This window comes from Clinocottus analis, unplaced genomic scaffold, assembly GCF_023055335.1.
Source record: "Clinocottus analis isolate CAN_PGR_092001 unplaced genomic scaffold, fCliAna1.0.p SCAF_33, whole genome shotgun sequence".
Classification (NCBI taxonomy): domain Eukaryota; kingdom Metazoa; phylum Chordata; class Actinopteri; order Perciformes; family Cottidae; genus Clinocottus; species Clinocottus analis.
In genome coordinates, this window is record NW_027176076.1 from 54,519 (window position 1) to 70,704 (window position 16,186).

Below are 16,186 nucleotides of genomic sequence, written 5' to 3' on the forward strand. Positions count from 1 at the left end.
ATACATGCTTGATAGACACGTGTCCTATTTAGAGAGGTCAGTGTGCTGTGTGTGTGTATACGGCTTCTCAGAATGGCCAGGTCAACACTGTAGGATTAACACAGTGGTCAGTGCAGATAAAAGCATGGGATAAAGTAGATGTTCCTGGTCACAGAGGCCAGCATTCTTTTTAGCTTCTTGATGAAAAAGCAAAACCAATACAAAAGTTACCTTCAAATTGCAACTAATAATCCTACTAATTTACTGCTTCTTTCAAAGGTGCTGCTCAAAATTACAGTTTAATAGTTTGTAATAGTTTTAACTTGTGATTAGATGTGACAAGGTCTTTCAGTCCACTTAGCATTTAACTATCCAACCTTCAGTCGCTAAGGGGATAAATACAAGCAATATAATTCAATTAGCTGGAAGCGCATGAAATGTTTGCCAAACATCAAAGAAACAGGGCAGGAGAAAATAAACCATTGAATTGAACAGATTCCTTAAATTCAAACTGTTCACCACTTTGTATAAGACTGTTGATCCAATATCATCCCGAGCTGAGCTTTTCAGACTGCTATTCAGGAAAAGACCTTTGACTTATCAGAATGAACAACAACTGGGCCACGGCATGTGATGTTGCCAGTTTATGCAGGCAGGCATGTACACAGGTAAGATACGATGTCATCATGTTGAGGCAAAAAGTGGTATAATAATAAGTAAGGAAATATAATGGAAGGAAGTGGGGGAGCAAAGGAAGAAAGAGGTATTGGTGCAGAGGAGATGCAGCCGAACAGATGAATAGTCAGGTTACCTCCAATATATTTATAGTCACTGTTTACATGACCGAACAAGATAGTCTAAAGGTGACTAACAGAGATGTTCACCAAGTGGAATAATGATAAGGTGTCAGTTAAAGAAAGCCCACCACGAGGTGCAGGTGCTCCACAATGCACTGACATGCCTGGACCTTTTTTATTTATGCATGCCAGCACTAGTGATTACATATTAAAAAGCTGGAATTATCTAACTGCACCAAAAAGTCTTCCAGAAATGGTAGAGGTTATTAAAACTGTTGACAACGAGGAAAGGTAATTGCCTGAAAATGAGCGACAACGCACTGTTGTGCTCCGAATGCCCCCCTCCCCCCAGCTCCCTCTTTAGCGTTTGCATTGTGCGGCATCACCCGGGTGTGTAACCTATTGCGTTCCGATTGCTCCCTTGCAATTAGTGCCCTTTTTGTCCTCACTTCAATAACGCCATGATTATGGAGACTTCAGGAGTATTTGCAGCATCCAACAGCTGTTGTCTCAGGGACTACCGGCTGAATGACAAAAACATGTTTTCTCTCTGCATTTCACTTCCCTGCCTGCCTCTTGTAATTATTATGTTTTATTTGGTATGATGATGGGGTCTTGTTTTTAGTGTGTCTGTGATTAAGATATTCAAAGGACTACTTGGAGTGTGTGACAGTCATTTTCTTTTTTTATCAACCTCGACTTTTGATTTGTTTCCCGCTCTGTGCAGTGTGGATCGGAAATTAGACGTCAGCCTATCATTGTCTGACTGACATTCTGAGATTTGTATCTCCGAGATAGAAATGTGTGCCTCAATTAAAGAAATGAAATGAATATCCAACTCTGCTTGTAAGGGTAGAATAAAAAAAAAGAAGGAATTTTAGACTTTTTAGAATCAAGACACATAGTTTGTACATGTGTAATCACATGATACAGTCAATATAGTGAGGTAAATGAAAAGCACTGATATCATATAGAGGAGTAATTAAGGCAAAATGTATAACTTTCGAAAATCATTGCAAAATAATAGTGATTAGTGTATCATTTCCCATCTAAGTAACGGTGGATATGCCTCATCCCCTTTGACTTGTAGAATATATGATGTGACCACCATTTCTAGAGCTCTCTGTGCAGCCTAAATCCTCCCGTTCTATAGCTTAAGATATTTTCAATGAATTGGATGTGTATTGTTTGTACAAGAAGCCTGTTTAAGAAAAATGATGGTAATAATGGTTTTGTTCTTACAGTGTCATGTAATTGCATCATTTTCAAGGTAAATTCATTTTTGTTCTTTTTCCTATTTCAAAGCATTGCATTATGGCAATTTTTTGTGTAATTTCTATTGTGAAAATGGTGCATTGTTCAGTTTCTTTGATTGCACTTTGTAGATCATCCTAACACACAGTTTGATGTTCTGAGGTGTTTTGGTTTTAATTGGCTATAATTGGATTATGAAAAATCGTTTAAAAAAAGTAGGCTCTATTTAAGCGGGAGCTTTTTTTCGAGACTCTAAACCAAACCTTCGGCTCTTCCTCACTGCAATAAGTATTGTTTCCCTATTTGCCTCGTTCTGTATATGCCCATCTACATTCTGGGGAGGAAATTATTTATATGGTCAGTGTCAGTTGATCATTGATTTGGTAATTACATGTTTTCCCTTGAGGCTGGGACAACTGATATACAAGGCCAATGCTAAAGGGGAGGGTTAGGGTTTTCCATGACTTACGGCTAATTCGACTCACCGAGATAACCCTCTTTTCTCTGCCAACGGCTTTCAACACAACAAACACTCAAAACACAAGTATCATCTTTCGTCCCGGGAGAACAGTGCACGCAGAAAGGCTCAGAATGTGGTGGCAGGCAGTTGAAACGATTTCATTGCTGACAACGCTAAGTAATAAAACGACAACTACTGCATGTTGTAAAAAACTATTGTTGTGCTTGGAGGCACGATGTAGTGTTTGCAATACATTTTGTAGATTGAAGCTTTTTAGAAATTGAAAACATTGCAATATTATGCAAACTTAAATATACACACTAGGCTTCATATCTTCATGGCAATCTGAAGAGCCATTTGAAAATTAATGTGTCATAATTTTTTAAGATCTGCTTTATTACTGTCCAATCCAATTCCAAAGTGACACAATTTGATTTGTTTGTGGCTCAGTTTATTTGTCTATTTTGTGTTCCACTCAATAATTTGAGATTCTCTACAGTTTGCAATGATCTTTTGAATGAACTACTCTGTTTAGGGCAGCAATAAAAACATAAATTAGCAAACAACTTCCCCTTGCCTTCGCTTCTCAGCCCACAAGCATTTATAGTTAACTAGCACTCAATTTAATAAGTGTGTGAACAATAAAAAAAAAACACAAATTCAGATTATTAGTTGTTGCATGAAAACACTGGAAAGCAATAACAGTGGGAGCATGCTGTATAAAATATGAGACAGGAGGTAATTTCAGGGAGTCAGTCAGTGTCAGGACAGACAGTTAACGTTAACCTGCCTCTTAGCTTCACTTCTGTGGTTTACACTGAACATGATATTTTGGCAGCACTGACGGCCAGGTGCTGAAAGCTTTGTTTATGTCACACATCAACCTAGAAACATTCCTTTGTTGAGATTTATGAGGATCATTAGCTTTGTTTTTAATACAGTAAGGAAAAAAGAAAAAGCTGTGGCCTAATCTAGGCATCGCATCTCAGTTTTAGGTGTCTCAATCCCAGCGCCTGTTCACCCACATCAATGAGATCAAAGAATACCTTCATAGGAAAGCTGTATAACAAAGATGACAGCGTTGATAGGATATACACAAATTGAATTTGCCAGTATTTAATCAGTGAGGACTATTCTCTTTTTCTGAGTGCCACTTGGAGATACTTAAAAATTCTTGGGGAAGGGTTCAGGGCATTTTTCCAGCTTTCCAGCCCCAGACAGGCTTAGTAGTCCAGAAACCATTCCCCCCTCAATGGGAACACGTCTTGGACACAGACTCCAATAGTTTTGTCTTGTATGTTGCTATCTGTGCTAGCTGCAGAGTGGTGGGGGTCTGTGCCAGGCAAAGGTCCATAGGGACCATTGGAATCGCCGGGGCTGGAGGAAGTTGGTCTGGGTCCAGTGGGGCGATCTGGGCTTGGTGACAAGCCAAGCTGTCTACTGCAGGGACGCTGGGAAAATGTAAATAAGAGACTGATAAGGGCTATTGTTTTCATTCCATTCTCATCCCAGCTGAATGGCCTGCTCCCCAGCCACAGAGCATTTTATCTCAAGAGGGGGAGGGAAAGAAATAGAAGGGGTGGGGGTGCAAGAGATTTAAGAGCCCCCATAGGAGAATAAAAATAAACTCACTGGACTTTTCTCTTGTTTAAGCTAATTCCCCAGTATGTGATGTCCTACTTTGAAAGAACAACAGCAGCAAACGCTTATTTACCCTAAAACTTCAGAAGTTTTGCACTTACTTTCTTAAATAATTATGTCTGCCTTTCAATTCCACCAAAGTGTGAATCTTTTATTAGAAATAATTTACAGTTTAAAGGGGAATACGGTGGATTGTTATTTTTTTTTTTTACATTATCTGTCATAACCTGACAGTAATTATTACATTGATACTAGACATGTGTTTCCATTGGCATCTATAATTTCTCCTGAAAAAAAGGACAGGCATTTAGAAACTGAAATAGCATTCCTCCTATTAATCTAAATTTTTCTGCAAAATAGGTTTTGGACGGGTGTTTTGAAAAAAGCCAGACGTCTCATTTACTGTTTTCCCTGAGCATGCCTGCACAAAAGTTCCTCCACTTTCACCAAATCCATTTTTGGTTGCCTGTGTTGTCCACGATGTCCGAACACTGAGAGATGTTTGAGAGTTATTTTATAGACTAATCCAGGTCATCATTCACCTCTCCCAGGTGGGAAGGCAGGGAGGACAGCGGTGCATTCCAGCTGTAGTCTTTCCTGTTGGAGGACTTGGCAGGTCGTGTCTGGCCCGACGGAGGGATGGAGAAGTGAGGGAGAGGCAGCTCTCCTGGGAGGGAGGTGGAAAGGAGGGGGAGGACTGGAGTAGAATGGAAGCTGGCACCACATTATCTCCAACAGTTGGCGCATTCCTTAATGATCAAGTGCTGGAGCAGCATCTGTGATGAAAGTGTGTGTGTTTACTTGTGTGTGTGTGTGTGTGTGTGTGTGAGAGAGAGAGAGAGTTTGAGAGAGAGAGAGAGAGAGAGAGAGAGAGAGAGAGAGAGAGAGAGAGAGAGAGAGAGAGAGAGAGAGAGAGAGCATATGTGTGCATATTAACATATGCTCACTGTGTTTGTTTAATTCCCCTTTACACTACTTATTAAATAAGCATTTTCTGTGCTTCAGGGGAGAAAATGTCAAGCACTGATGTTGTTCTGTCCGTCTGAGAATTATGATTTGATTTGAGAAAAATGTGTTGTTTTCCGGGAGAGGAAGCGGTCTCACCCAGGGGTAAGGCAGAAGAGAAAAGTTGAGCTCTGCTACTCCCCCTGCCCTTAACCCCTGTTTTAAGATCTGTGATATTTGTGCCATGGAGGGAGTTAACGCACACAACACACACACAACACACACACACACACACACACACACACACACACAGAAACACACACAGACAACACACAACCTTTTCTCTCTCCCTCTCTTCGGGTCAAGGGGACAAACTGTGAGTTGGGAATTGGAAAGTCAATAAAGCAGAAGTAATGTTATAATGACCCTGACTTGAAGATGTCCTGTCGACCCCCATCACGTTGGAGGAAGTGGACAATCAAACAAAATGGTCACTCTGCTTGATCTCTCTGAAAGCCATTCTTAAACAAGGCCACGAGAACACCCGACCCCTCCGCTACTCCCAGTTCCTCTGAAGTCAGTGTTTGTCAGAGGAAACAACAGTGTTTGGTTTGTGGAAGAGATGTTACAGGCGGATTAAAGGAAACAACACTTGTATACATTCTAAACTGTACAAATGTCCTCTGTGTTTGAAGTCAAGGATGATATTAGGGGAACTGGAAGATCCCAGAATATTGCCCGTGACAGGCCCTTCTCAGTCTGTCTCACTGTTTCTCTGAATTTCACATTATGTGCAATGTAGAATCAAAAACACATGACAGCTACATTAAACTGAGGAAAACATCATATGTGGCATCATTTTAACCATTAACATGCTTCTGAATTGTGTCCTTTTATTGCCAGAAGTGTGATTATAAATGAACCACTGTTAGATATGTGGTTAGACTATTCATTACAGAGCCCCGGGGCTTTGTGGTAATAATTAGTGTGTCTGCTTTGGTTTTGCATTTTGCTCCAAATCTAGAGAAACACAGTTTTGCGAATCATCCTCAGGCTCTTTATGAAACCTGAGCTCTAATTCTATATACACCAGAACAGCTGGTTTAGACAGCACAATAATGGTTCTCACAGAACCGGACTGTCCACGATTGCTGCTTCTTTTAATCAGACTCATTGGGACTACATGCTGCATGTCTTGATCTGGTTCAGATTGAAGGCAGACAGTTTGTGGAGACAGTGTCTCAAGGTGGAGGGGTAGAGGCCTGCCCGTGCTGCTGGTGTTTGATGGGAACAGGCTGACCCCTGAGCAGTGCAGCGCTGGTGGAGGCCCGGGTCAGCCGGCCCAGTGTGTTCTTTATCAGCTACCCCAGCGACAGCATGGCAGATTGCAGCCATTCCTCTTTTGATTCATTGTCTGCTGAACAAATGTTAATTGTTTTCATCATTGGCAGCTATGTGAACACTCAAACGTAGTCAGTCATCCTCCTTGCCTCCCACTTAAAGATTGCCTCTGTCTTTATGCTTTCCCCACAATGTCTGCTTCCCTCATCACTCCACCCTCAGCTCATCGCTCTTCCATCGGGCTGAGATGCTTTTAATGTTCGCCGTGCAATACCATCAAGTCAAATATCTCTCTCATCTGATACGCTGACTTTCTTTTATTTTCATTTCAGTGAATAGATTTAGAGGTTCATAACATCCACAGAACTATAAAGAACAGAAAACTATTTCATACACAATATTCCAAAATCATCTAAAAAAACAAACGCTTTAAACAGGAACTCTACATTAATTTTTGCCATGGAAATGACTTCAATTGTCTTTCTGCATGTTTCTTCTTCAGACTCCTCATGCATGGAGAAACTCCTTTCTAAAGACTGGAAAGAGAAGATGGAGAGGCTCAATACCAGTGAACTGCTAGCAGAAGTAAAAGGTAGGAGTTCAACAAACACCACTTTAAGCTGCGTTAACAAATCCCTCATTCCTATCAGACATACATAATTTATGTACTGTATAATCTCAGACACAGCCTTGTACTCTGAATTAAAACAAAGGCCTTTGGCTGCCCTCCTCATTCATTTCTCTACTCCCTTATCTTTTGTTGGAATGCCCGACTCTGTCCAGAGTGCTGTCTTCAAAATTCCAGCCCGTTTAGACTCATTTTGGGGCTCTCTGTGCTTGTCAGTGGATTATTGTTGTTGTCCCTTCAGACGGCCCTGATCTTAGCTACTCAGCTCTGACACATGCAGTGTGTTCATGTCGCTGTGGTAATTGTCGAACCCAAAGTGTGCTTGATGTAAACAGAGCACGGCCAAGCCGAGAGGATTGGAGAGGAGACGGTGCGGCGATGCACAGAGTCGTCTCCTCTGTGAGCCTGCGTTTGAGTGGAATGTCTTGACTCTGACAGTGAACGCCCTGCACAGCGTATCAACTGCAGCACGGCAAAGCGCAACTCAGCACTCCCCCGAAATCTGTTCATGACAGGGTGAAGGTGGGCCAAAGATGGGCAGGGCCGCTGCTCAGTCCTTAGCACTGACTGTTACTGAGAGCTGGTGTGTTTATACTGCACAGGAAAGCACAATACCAGCTGGCTGATAACACCGGGCTGTCACTGGCTCCTGCACTCTCCCAACAGTGATTACCTTCATTAAATTATATTTAATCTCTCAATAAAACACTTAAATGTGTGTTCACACACTTACAAAGAGAGTTCATTTCACTGCTGTGCAAGTAATTTTGATCATTTGCTTTTTTTTTTTCTTTTTTTTTTTATAAAACAAGAGTGACATACATAAATAAAACTTGTGCTCGGTTTTAATGATTTAGTTACACTTACAGAGAATATATATAAAAGAGAAAAGAAATGCTGCTGAATCTTCGAATAAGTATATTCAATGGCAATAACCTTAATGAACTGGCGGATAAATCATTGCTTGGTAAACTAGATTCATTGTACCTGCCTGTATACTGTGTGCTACTGTAGATCAAAGTGCACTGGGTAAAATGTTTAAAATGATTTAGCCTTTTGAAAGCTGGTCTGTTAAATTACAGGCAGGGCATTTCTTCTGTTTGATGAATGGGAACAGGAAGGTTACTTGGTGGTCTGTAAACAGGTAGGGAGTCTGATAATAAACACTATGGCCTCTGTCTGTTGATGAGTTATGGAGACAGTCTATACACCACAGTTAGCAATATAAATGCTTCTCCTATCACAGTGGCAGCCTTAGATTTTTAATTAGCATGCCATTTCACATGACTGTAGACATTTCAAAGGGCTGCTTTGTGCTCCCCCTTACAAATGTCTCTCTCTCTGCGTTTGATGTCTGCCTGATGTAAATACGGGCAATTAAAAAGAAGTCCAGGGCTGGAGACGCACAAGGTCCGCCTAATTAAAACACAAACAAAGGTAGCTTGCAGAAAACACCTTATGATTAAGATCTAAAGTGTTATGATGAATCAGAGGTTCCATTAATTGTAAGGTTAAAATCAGTATAAAAGACAAGCACGCATGTAGGTTTCAAATGAATGAAAGGAAGTTGAGAATAAAGGCTGGCATGCAGATAAAGACCACCGCACCTACTGGCACAGTGGCCTTGCATATTCTCTGCCGATTACGCACCCATTCCTCAACCAATTATACTAAGCACCTTGTAGGTTACCTTTTGACATTTTTTCATCAAAACCTTGAAAGACAAGTAATTGTGTTATTGCAGAGGCAAGGAGTGAAATCTGACTGGTGTGGAAATAATTTATTCTTGCTCTTTGAAAACAAATAAAACAAAAAAAACAATAGGTGTGACAGAATTTGACCCCAGGCTTTTACCCATGAAAAGAAAGACATTCTTTTACTGCGGTTGTGTTCAGACATGCCCTGAATACTTGTTCCTGTTGAGGTGAACATGCACATACGGTAAACAAACAAAACAAAACAATACTATCAACAACATCAGAGATTTGCTTTTAAGGTTTGCAAACCCAACCAACCATTTACCTCTTACAGATGACACATCTATAATTACAGCTTATTGTCACGGGGGTGTTTGGCTACATTATGTCTTGCTTCTGAGGTAAAGACAATTTTTGGAAACAAGCACAGTAATCCAGTAGAGGCCGTGTGCTTAAGCCAGACATGAAGAATGGTGTTATTAAGGGTTAATGATCTCAAATCTCCATCTGCCTTTTCCTGTATGCAGTTAGGGCTTAGAAGCAGAAGAGGCAGGCAAAAAGGAGAGTTTGCGAAGGAGCATTAGTGGCGGATTTCTTTTCACCAGTCAATTCCAGAGCTAACTGTTTGTTTTCATACCTGAGCTTAGCTGTCAATCTGCAGGAACGATGAAGGAGAGAGATGAAATCTCAGAGCAAGAAAGGGAGGCTGGCTGGAAGGGCTCCAAACCACAGAAAGTAGCAGATAATAGGAGGCAAGGTGGAGAGAGAGAGAGAGAGAGAGAGAGAGAGAGAGAGAGAGAGAGAGAGAGAGAGAGAGAGAGAGAGAAATATTTAAGACACTTAGAGTTAAAATATAAACCTCAAAGAGATTTTCTTTAAAATAAGTTAATTATCCCCATTCATTACATGATTAAGGACACTTAGAATCATTACTTCTCTATGATTATATATAGGCTACTGTATGTATGTATGTATGTGTGTATGTATGTATGTATGTGTGTATGTATGTATGTATGTATGTATGTATGTATGTATGTATGTATGTATGCATGTACAGTATAAACATGTCAAATGTGTACAAATATAGCACACAGTGGCCTACGCAGATAAGGTTGCCCTCTGTTCCACGCTTGCTATGTGCAGGGTCTTTGAGCCTCGTACTCCACAGAGCTGTTTAAGTTTCCCTGCTGAGTGCCAGTTTCCCGGACCCCCGTTGGGAGAAAAAAAAAAAGAAGCAAAATGCGCAAGCATTTACTCAAACTGAAGAAAATATTTGGTTACTAAATTGGAACACACTGTATTCATTCTCTTAGAATTTGCACAAAAAATACATGTATTTTAAAAATGTAAATAAGAAAAAGCTTAACATTGTACACTAGCGTTGAAATGGCAGCTTAAATTCTAAAGCAGAAAAACCGTGGCTCTTGCACTGTCAGAATCAATTTAAGAACGGTGTCGACATGACAGTGGTCGAGTGCACACAGACAGTCCTGTGGCAGGCAGATAAGTGGAAGCTCTTTAGGAGGAGAACGCAGGGCAGGGCAGGGCGGCAGCTGAGACTGATTTGATGCTGGCCCTACCTGTGCTGGCTTTACCCCTGAACAGACAGAAAGGAGTCCACTGTGTGAACACAGAGCCCATATTGTTCAGCCATGTGGGTTAGCCTCAATACACGATTACTCACCTTAAAATGTTCATTCCTAATGGCTTCTATAAAATTAGGTGGTTTGGATGCTACTAGAGATGCACAGCACAACATGTGTGCAAACATTTCCCAGTGACACTGATTTACATAGCTTTAGAAAAAGTAGTACAAGAATTGTGTGTTTCAAGAACATGCCGTATACATATTATGCATATTATGCCTTCCAAACATATAAAACCATTCACTTAAATGGCACAAACCCGCATCTGTCCAGTTGCTCCAGTCAAAAATGCCTCAGTTAGCATTTTCTCCACAACACTTCAGTCAACTGTTTGCCCTGTGCACTCAGGTGAAATATGAGCCACAGTAAATCATTATTCCTCAGGCCACATTTGCCAGATGAATGTATGAGAGTGTTGGACTGTGTGTTTTTCTCCTCTAATGAATTGAGGAATTTAGCTTGTGGCAGTGGAGGTAAAAAAAGGATGTGTGTGTGTGTGTGTGTGTGTGTGTGTATGTGTGTGTGTGTGTGTGTTTGTGTCTGTGTGTGTGTGTGTGTGTGTAAGTGAGAGAGAGATATAGGGATAGAGTTCTCTGTTTGTGTTTTGAATTATATTCCAGTGGTTTGTCACAGTTTGTTTAACTATAATGACTTTTTAAAGTCGTATGATACATTTCATGGAAACAAGCGTTAAAATACTCTTTAAATGAAAACAGGAGTAATACGCCTGTTTTCATTTGAAGAGAATTTTAGGGATCTTCTCAAAAGTGCATGCAAGACAAGAGAGGTTTTCAGATTTTTATTTTTTAAAAAACTTATCTTTAAATGCCACTTAAAACTAAATGTTTTTTCTTGTAATTAAATTTTCTCAACAATGACTTGTCGGGACAAGTAGTTTTCACGATACCTGTTTGTTCAGCAGGCAGGCACAATTTAGCGCAGAACCAGACTCCAGAAACCCGGGGGGGCCGCAGCACCCATTGCGATTGATGCAACATACGTGATTGGGTCATTTTTGGTACCCGTGAAATAAAATGCAGGGTCAAATGATGACTTTTATTGGTCGTCTTGGTGAGCGTGCCGTTAGTGTTGAAAAAGGAGGGTGCCTTCAAATTGAAATGTAAACAGAAAATGACGGTTATGCAGTAACTGTCATTTTATCAGCCAGATTTTGTCACTGTTAACGTTCGTCATTGGCAAAATGCATTTTGTAGTGCGCTGGCCAGTAGTAACGTGGATGCCATCCCTCCTGGTATTTGTGTAATACATTTAATTTTTTGTAAAACTACTGTAATTATTTTTTAATTTTACATTAAGTTACTTTTTTCTTTTCCAGATAAAACCAATATTTTAGAATTGTTGTATTATTACATAGAACCACAGTCTATCGATCAGATCTGTATATCTGTACATTAATGGTATCTGGCTTTTTCTTCAATGTATAGTTCTCAAATGTTTAGCTTTTTAAACCTCACTTGAAATACAGAATTGTAATTACATTTTTTGTTTAGAAGCCTCGCTCTCAGTAATTTGACCTTTATATTTACATTTATTTTCTTATTTTTTACATTCTTCTTTAATTATCAGCTGCATAGGTAAGACCAATGAATACATTTCTGTGAAAAGAATTAGATAATGTAGCTCCTAATTCACTTTCAAGGTTTAGAAGACAGTAAGCTGCTGCCTTCATCACTGTCTTGCAGGCTTTAAGCACTTTGCTTGAGAGAAACCTTGAAAACTATTCTATTTTATGGGCACAGGGGTCAGACTCATCACCATGAAGGCCATGAGAGATGAATAGAAGAACTGAGACAAACTTTGTTTTTGTGTAATCTTTGCTATATTGCCTTGCATACATACAACACCCTGCATGGTGCCAGAAAGTCTGGTTTATCACACTGTATTATAAAGTCAAAGAATGTTCTATTCAATTACTGAAAGACCAGAAGAAAAGTTTCTGTGCAGAGTTATTTTTTTGTCTTCAGAGTGAATTTCAGGGTCACTGACAATCCCTGTGGAGCAATATGTTCAGGTCGAGCCTCTATCTTGGCTTTGATGAAGTACCTTGTCCAGTGTCATGGGTAGACAGTGAAGTGCTGGAGCTTTTACATTAGCATAATTATACTGAAGAGTGAAGCTTCCTCCACCATCAAAATATTAGTCTCCATCAGTGTGAGGCATGAACAGCAAAACCACAGTAGATGAAGTGTGTTTTTATTAATAACCTCTCCAGATGCCAATCTGGAGAGTATTTCTTTTAACTGTAAAAGTGTTTGATACTTAAATACATGTGTGCACACATACAGATAGAGACACATATATAATAGAAGAAACTCATAATCCCAAACTTCCATTACCAAATGCCATTTTCTTTATAAGTTTCAAGCACAAAGGTTTAAGTGGGTTTCAAAATGTGAGACGATCTGATGTTTTTTAACAAGCTGATGGGTGAATCAGCCTTTATGTTCCAACCATATAGGAGAGCACAGGGACTGAGAATCATTGCTGCCAGTGGATGACATGTGCTTGTGAGTCATTGCTCATGCTTGTTAGTGCAGTTTTATTAGCACAATTAATTGCTTTTATATCATGGCAGAGGCAGTAAGCCAGGTAAAACGACTGTTGCTCATATTGTCTTGGTTGCAGGGCATGGAGGCACGTTAACACCATATTACTGGTATTACTACTACATATGGCCTCGAAGCACTGCAAAGGGATACCATAAAACTAGCTCTATTTATTCTTGCTTGTTTTTTTTCTAGATTCTCAATACGATACATTGTTCTCGTCAAAATGTTTAAGTTATATTCAATATCACAAAAGTGTATTTGCTCAGAAGATAAGCTTGCATTTCATGCTTTTGTTGAAGCAGTTTTATGGGTTTGTAAAAAAAGGTCTATTGGCAGAATTGTTTTCTATATTGAACACTAGGAGCCATTTGCCATTGCTGCAACTTAATTGGCTCTTTTGTGTTTTCCACTGAAAGAATGGACAAAGGGTCAGATGACCGCAGAGTTTACACACGTGTGCATTTACCTCAGAGGCATGTACTTTTAATTGATTGGAATAGCACGCAACACACATCTGTACACCCTCATGTCTAGATTCACACACACACACTTTAGGAGAGAGCAGAGAGAGAGAGCCTAAGCACATAAGGCATTCAAGTTATGTGCCGTCTGTGGATACAGCTTGGTACAATCGGCGCATTTAGACAAGTCTTAATTTACTTAGGATGGGCTTGCAGCATATGGAAGCATCCACAATAGCTGACTGATAGAGAGACAAAGAAATTCCTGTCTTCTGGCGTTAAAAAACTCAATTCAGATCTGGTCATAATGGCTCAGCTGTCTTAACCAAAGGAAAGGAAGAGAATAGGGTGCCTTGTGATTTTCCCCCTTTTCACCCTCACCCTCCCTCGCTTTTCTTCTTTTTTTGTGCCTGAATCTTTTATCTGTGTTATTCACTCGGGACTCTTCAAAGTAACAAGCCTCCTTCTTTTTCCCCGGTACTGGACTTGGAACCCAAATTAGAGAGCGCTTGATTAGAGCAGAGAGGAGGGAGCCAAGAGAGAGGGAGATGTGGGTATTGGACAGAACAAATCGCACCCCTACAAAGTGCCTTTTATCCAAAGGCCCCAAGGCTTAAATACCCCCATCCCTCCTAAGCAACCATGGCCCTGCTTGTTTCCCTCTTATCATTTATTTAGTCACCCGTCGCTGATGTTTTCTGCTCTACTTTGTGACATTTAAAAGAGGCAGAAATCTGAAAAGGTGAATGCTGAAAGCGCTGAAACTGAACAACACAGCTTTACCGTCTCCTCCTATGTGTCAATCTAGCATCTCTGAAGTGAACACAGTTGCCTAAGAAAAGAAAGAAAAGTGCCTGCACAACTTGACCGCTTACTCCTGAGATCCTCCTCCTGAGTCAGGCTGGTATTGTCCTACTCGTCTTCAGTCTTCTAACAGCAAGATGTCACAACATGTTAGGCCTGGACTGACTGCTGGGGTTTATGTAGAGACAAGGCATCTCTGGGCTGTCTGTCTGCCATTCTAAACTCAATGTGAGGAGACATGTTAACAGGCAGACCCCGGCCTCACCGCTGTTAAAAGCCATGCAATATGCAGGAAACGGCCTCTTTTGTCAGTAGGTTGGTCAGACACAGACCACGACTCTCCTCTTCTGCACCACCCAATAAAAGTTTTATCTGCATTTTAAAGCTGATCCATAATTTAAAGCAGGAAGAAAGAGATTTTTACACTAACCACCCAACAAAAAACACATTTTCTGCCGGATTTTCTGCAGCCTCGAAAGGGAAATTCTTCCACCGTGTTTTAGACATTCAGATATTATGTTTTGTGTCACCAATAATCTAAATTGTACTTAAAGATATTTCCGCATTTGGCAACAGACAATACAGACTTAACAATCTGTTTAATAATTAGAATTTAGGGGAGAAAAAAGGAAGGCCCAAATAGCAGTAGAGAGAGCAGTTTATACTTCCCACAAGTTAGCTCAACATCAAAACAATGGGCTCTCTGTTAGTATTCTTTTGGTGTCTGGGCAGGACTGAGCTCTCCTCAGTCGGACTATTCCATCAATTGCTTGTGTGGACCCTAAGCACCAGCCCCCCTGCACTTTCATGCACACAAACACAACATAGATGTGCTGTGCATTCCAGTTTTTACATTTGTGCAATTTTGTGTTTTATGACACTCTTAACTAGTGAGTGATCATCAAAGATGTGTAATTAGGCAGGCTGAGAGTGGGCGTCATTGAGTCCAGATGTTTAGTTGCCAACCCAAGGTCATCAAGGCCTTGATGCCTGATGGCCGTCATCTTCATCTGAATCATGTTTTTCTTTTTCTTTTCTTTCTTTCTGTCTTTCTTCATCTCCTTCTTTAGTCCCTCCCTCCTCCACACAACAGTATTGATAGCAGTATTTATTGTGACAACGACTGATGTATCTTGCTAGTGACCTGTAAAACGCAGGCCCTTCATGGACACAGCCAAAGGTTAATAAAATTGGTGCTGAATGTATCAATTTTACAGCTAAGCCATTCACAACAAGTGTCGTCGGGTGAATAAGAAGTCACTTCAGGCCTTGGAAACTGCACACATGCCCGATGAATAGCTGCTTTTAGGTGCTTTTTTTCCGTTCTGAGGATAAATGGAGAATTGCAGCTCTCTTCCATTGCAGCAGGCAGCGAAAGCAGAACAAGGCGAACCGAGGCTCAGACAAGCCTGGCAGTAAATTGCCCTGAATGGGTTCTGGAGGTTGACAAGCCCTATTAAGACAAACGGCTTTCCTCATCGGAGAGATAAAATAAATCAGGTGTTTAGTCAAATTAAAATAGTTTGAGTGGAGAGGGCCCCTGGGAGCTCTCGGAGAAACTCAAGACAGATGTGGCCAGAGATGAGAGGAAGACACCCAAGAAAAGAATTCAGCTTCCGCTGCCCCCAGGCCAGACTTACTGTACTGTTATCTGGGTTTCTATGCTTTTATCCTTCTCTCTCTCCAAGACAGAAGGACTGTCGCTTACTTTCGGAATTCCCATCCCTTTTTTTCCTGTGTTCTCCGAGATCAGCTTGTCACACGGAAGTGCAGTGGGAGGAGAGTGAGTTACTGTCTAGCCTCTCACTGGCAATTATGTTGGCGGTGTAAGTCAATGGTAGGATCACTTAGCATTGATTAGGCGGAGCGAGAGAGCAGTGCAGCGGAGCCGCTCTCTCTATCACACACAGTGTGGACATGTGACTGTAGAGAGAGAAGTAAGTCTATTGGTCTGTCAATGCTT

At 40.7% G+C, this 16,186-nt stretch overlaps 1 protein-coding gene across 2 annotated transcripts in view; it reads left to right on the forward strand.

The window, feature by feature from the left end:
* Window positions 1–16,186, forward strand: part of sox6 (SRY-box transcription factor 6) — a 104,486-nt gene that overhangs the window by 36,848 nt on the left and 51,452 nt on the right. For both annotated transcript variants that reach the window (XM_068595983.1, XM_068595984.1), the window contains exon 5: window positions 6,920–7,009. In XM_068595983.1, the coding sequence (XP_068452084.1) occupies window positions 6,920–7,009 (90 nt within the window). The remainder of the gene's footprint in view (window positions 1–6,919; window positions 7,010–16,186) is intronic.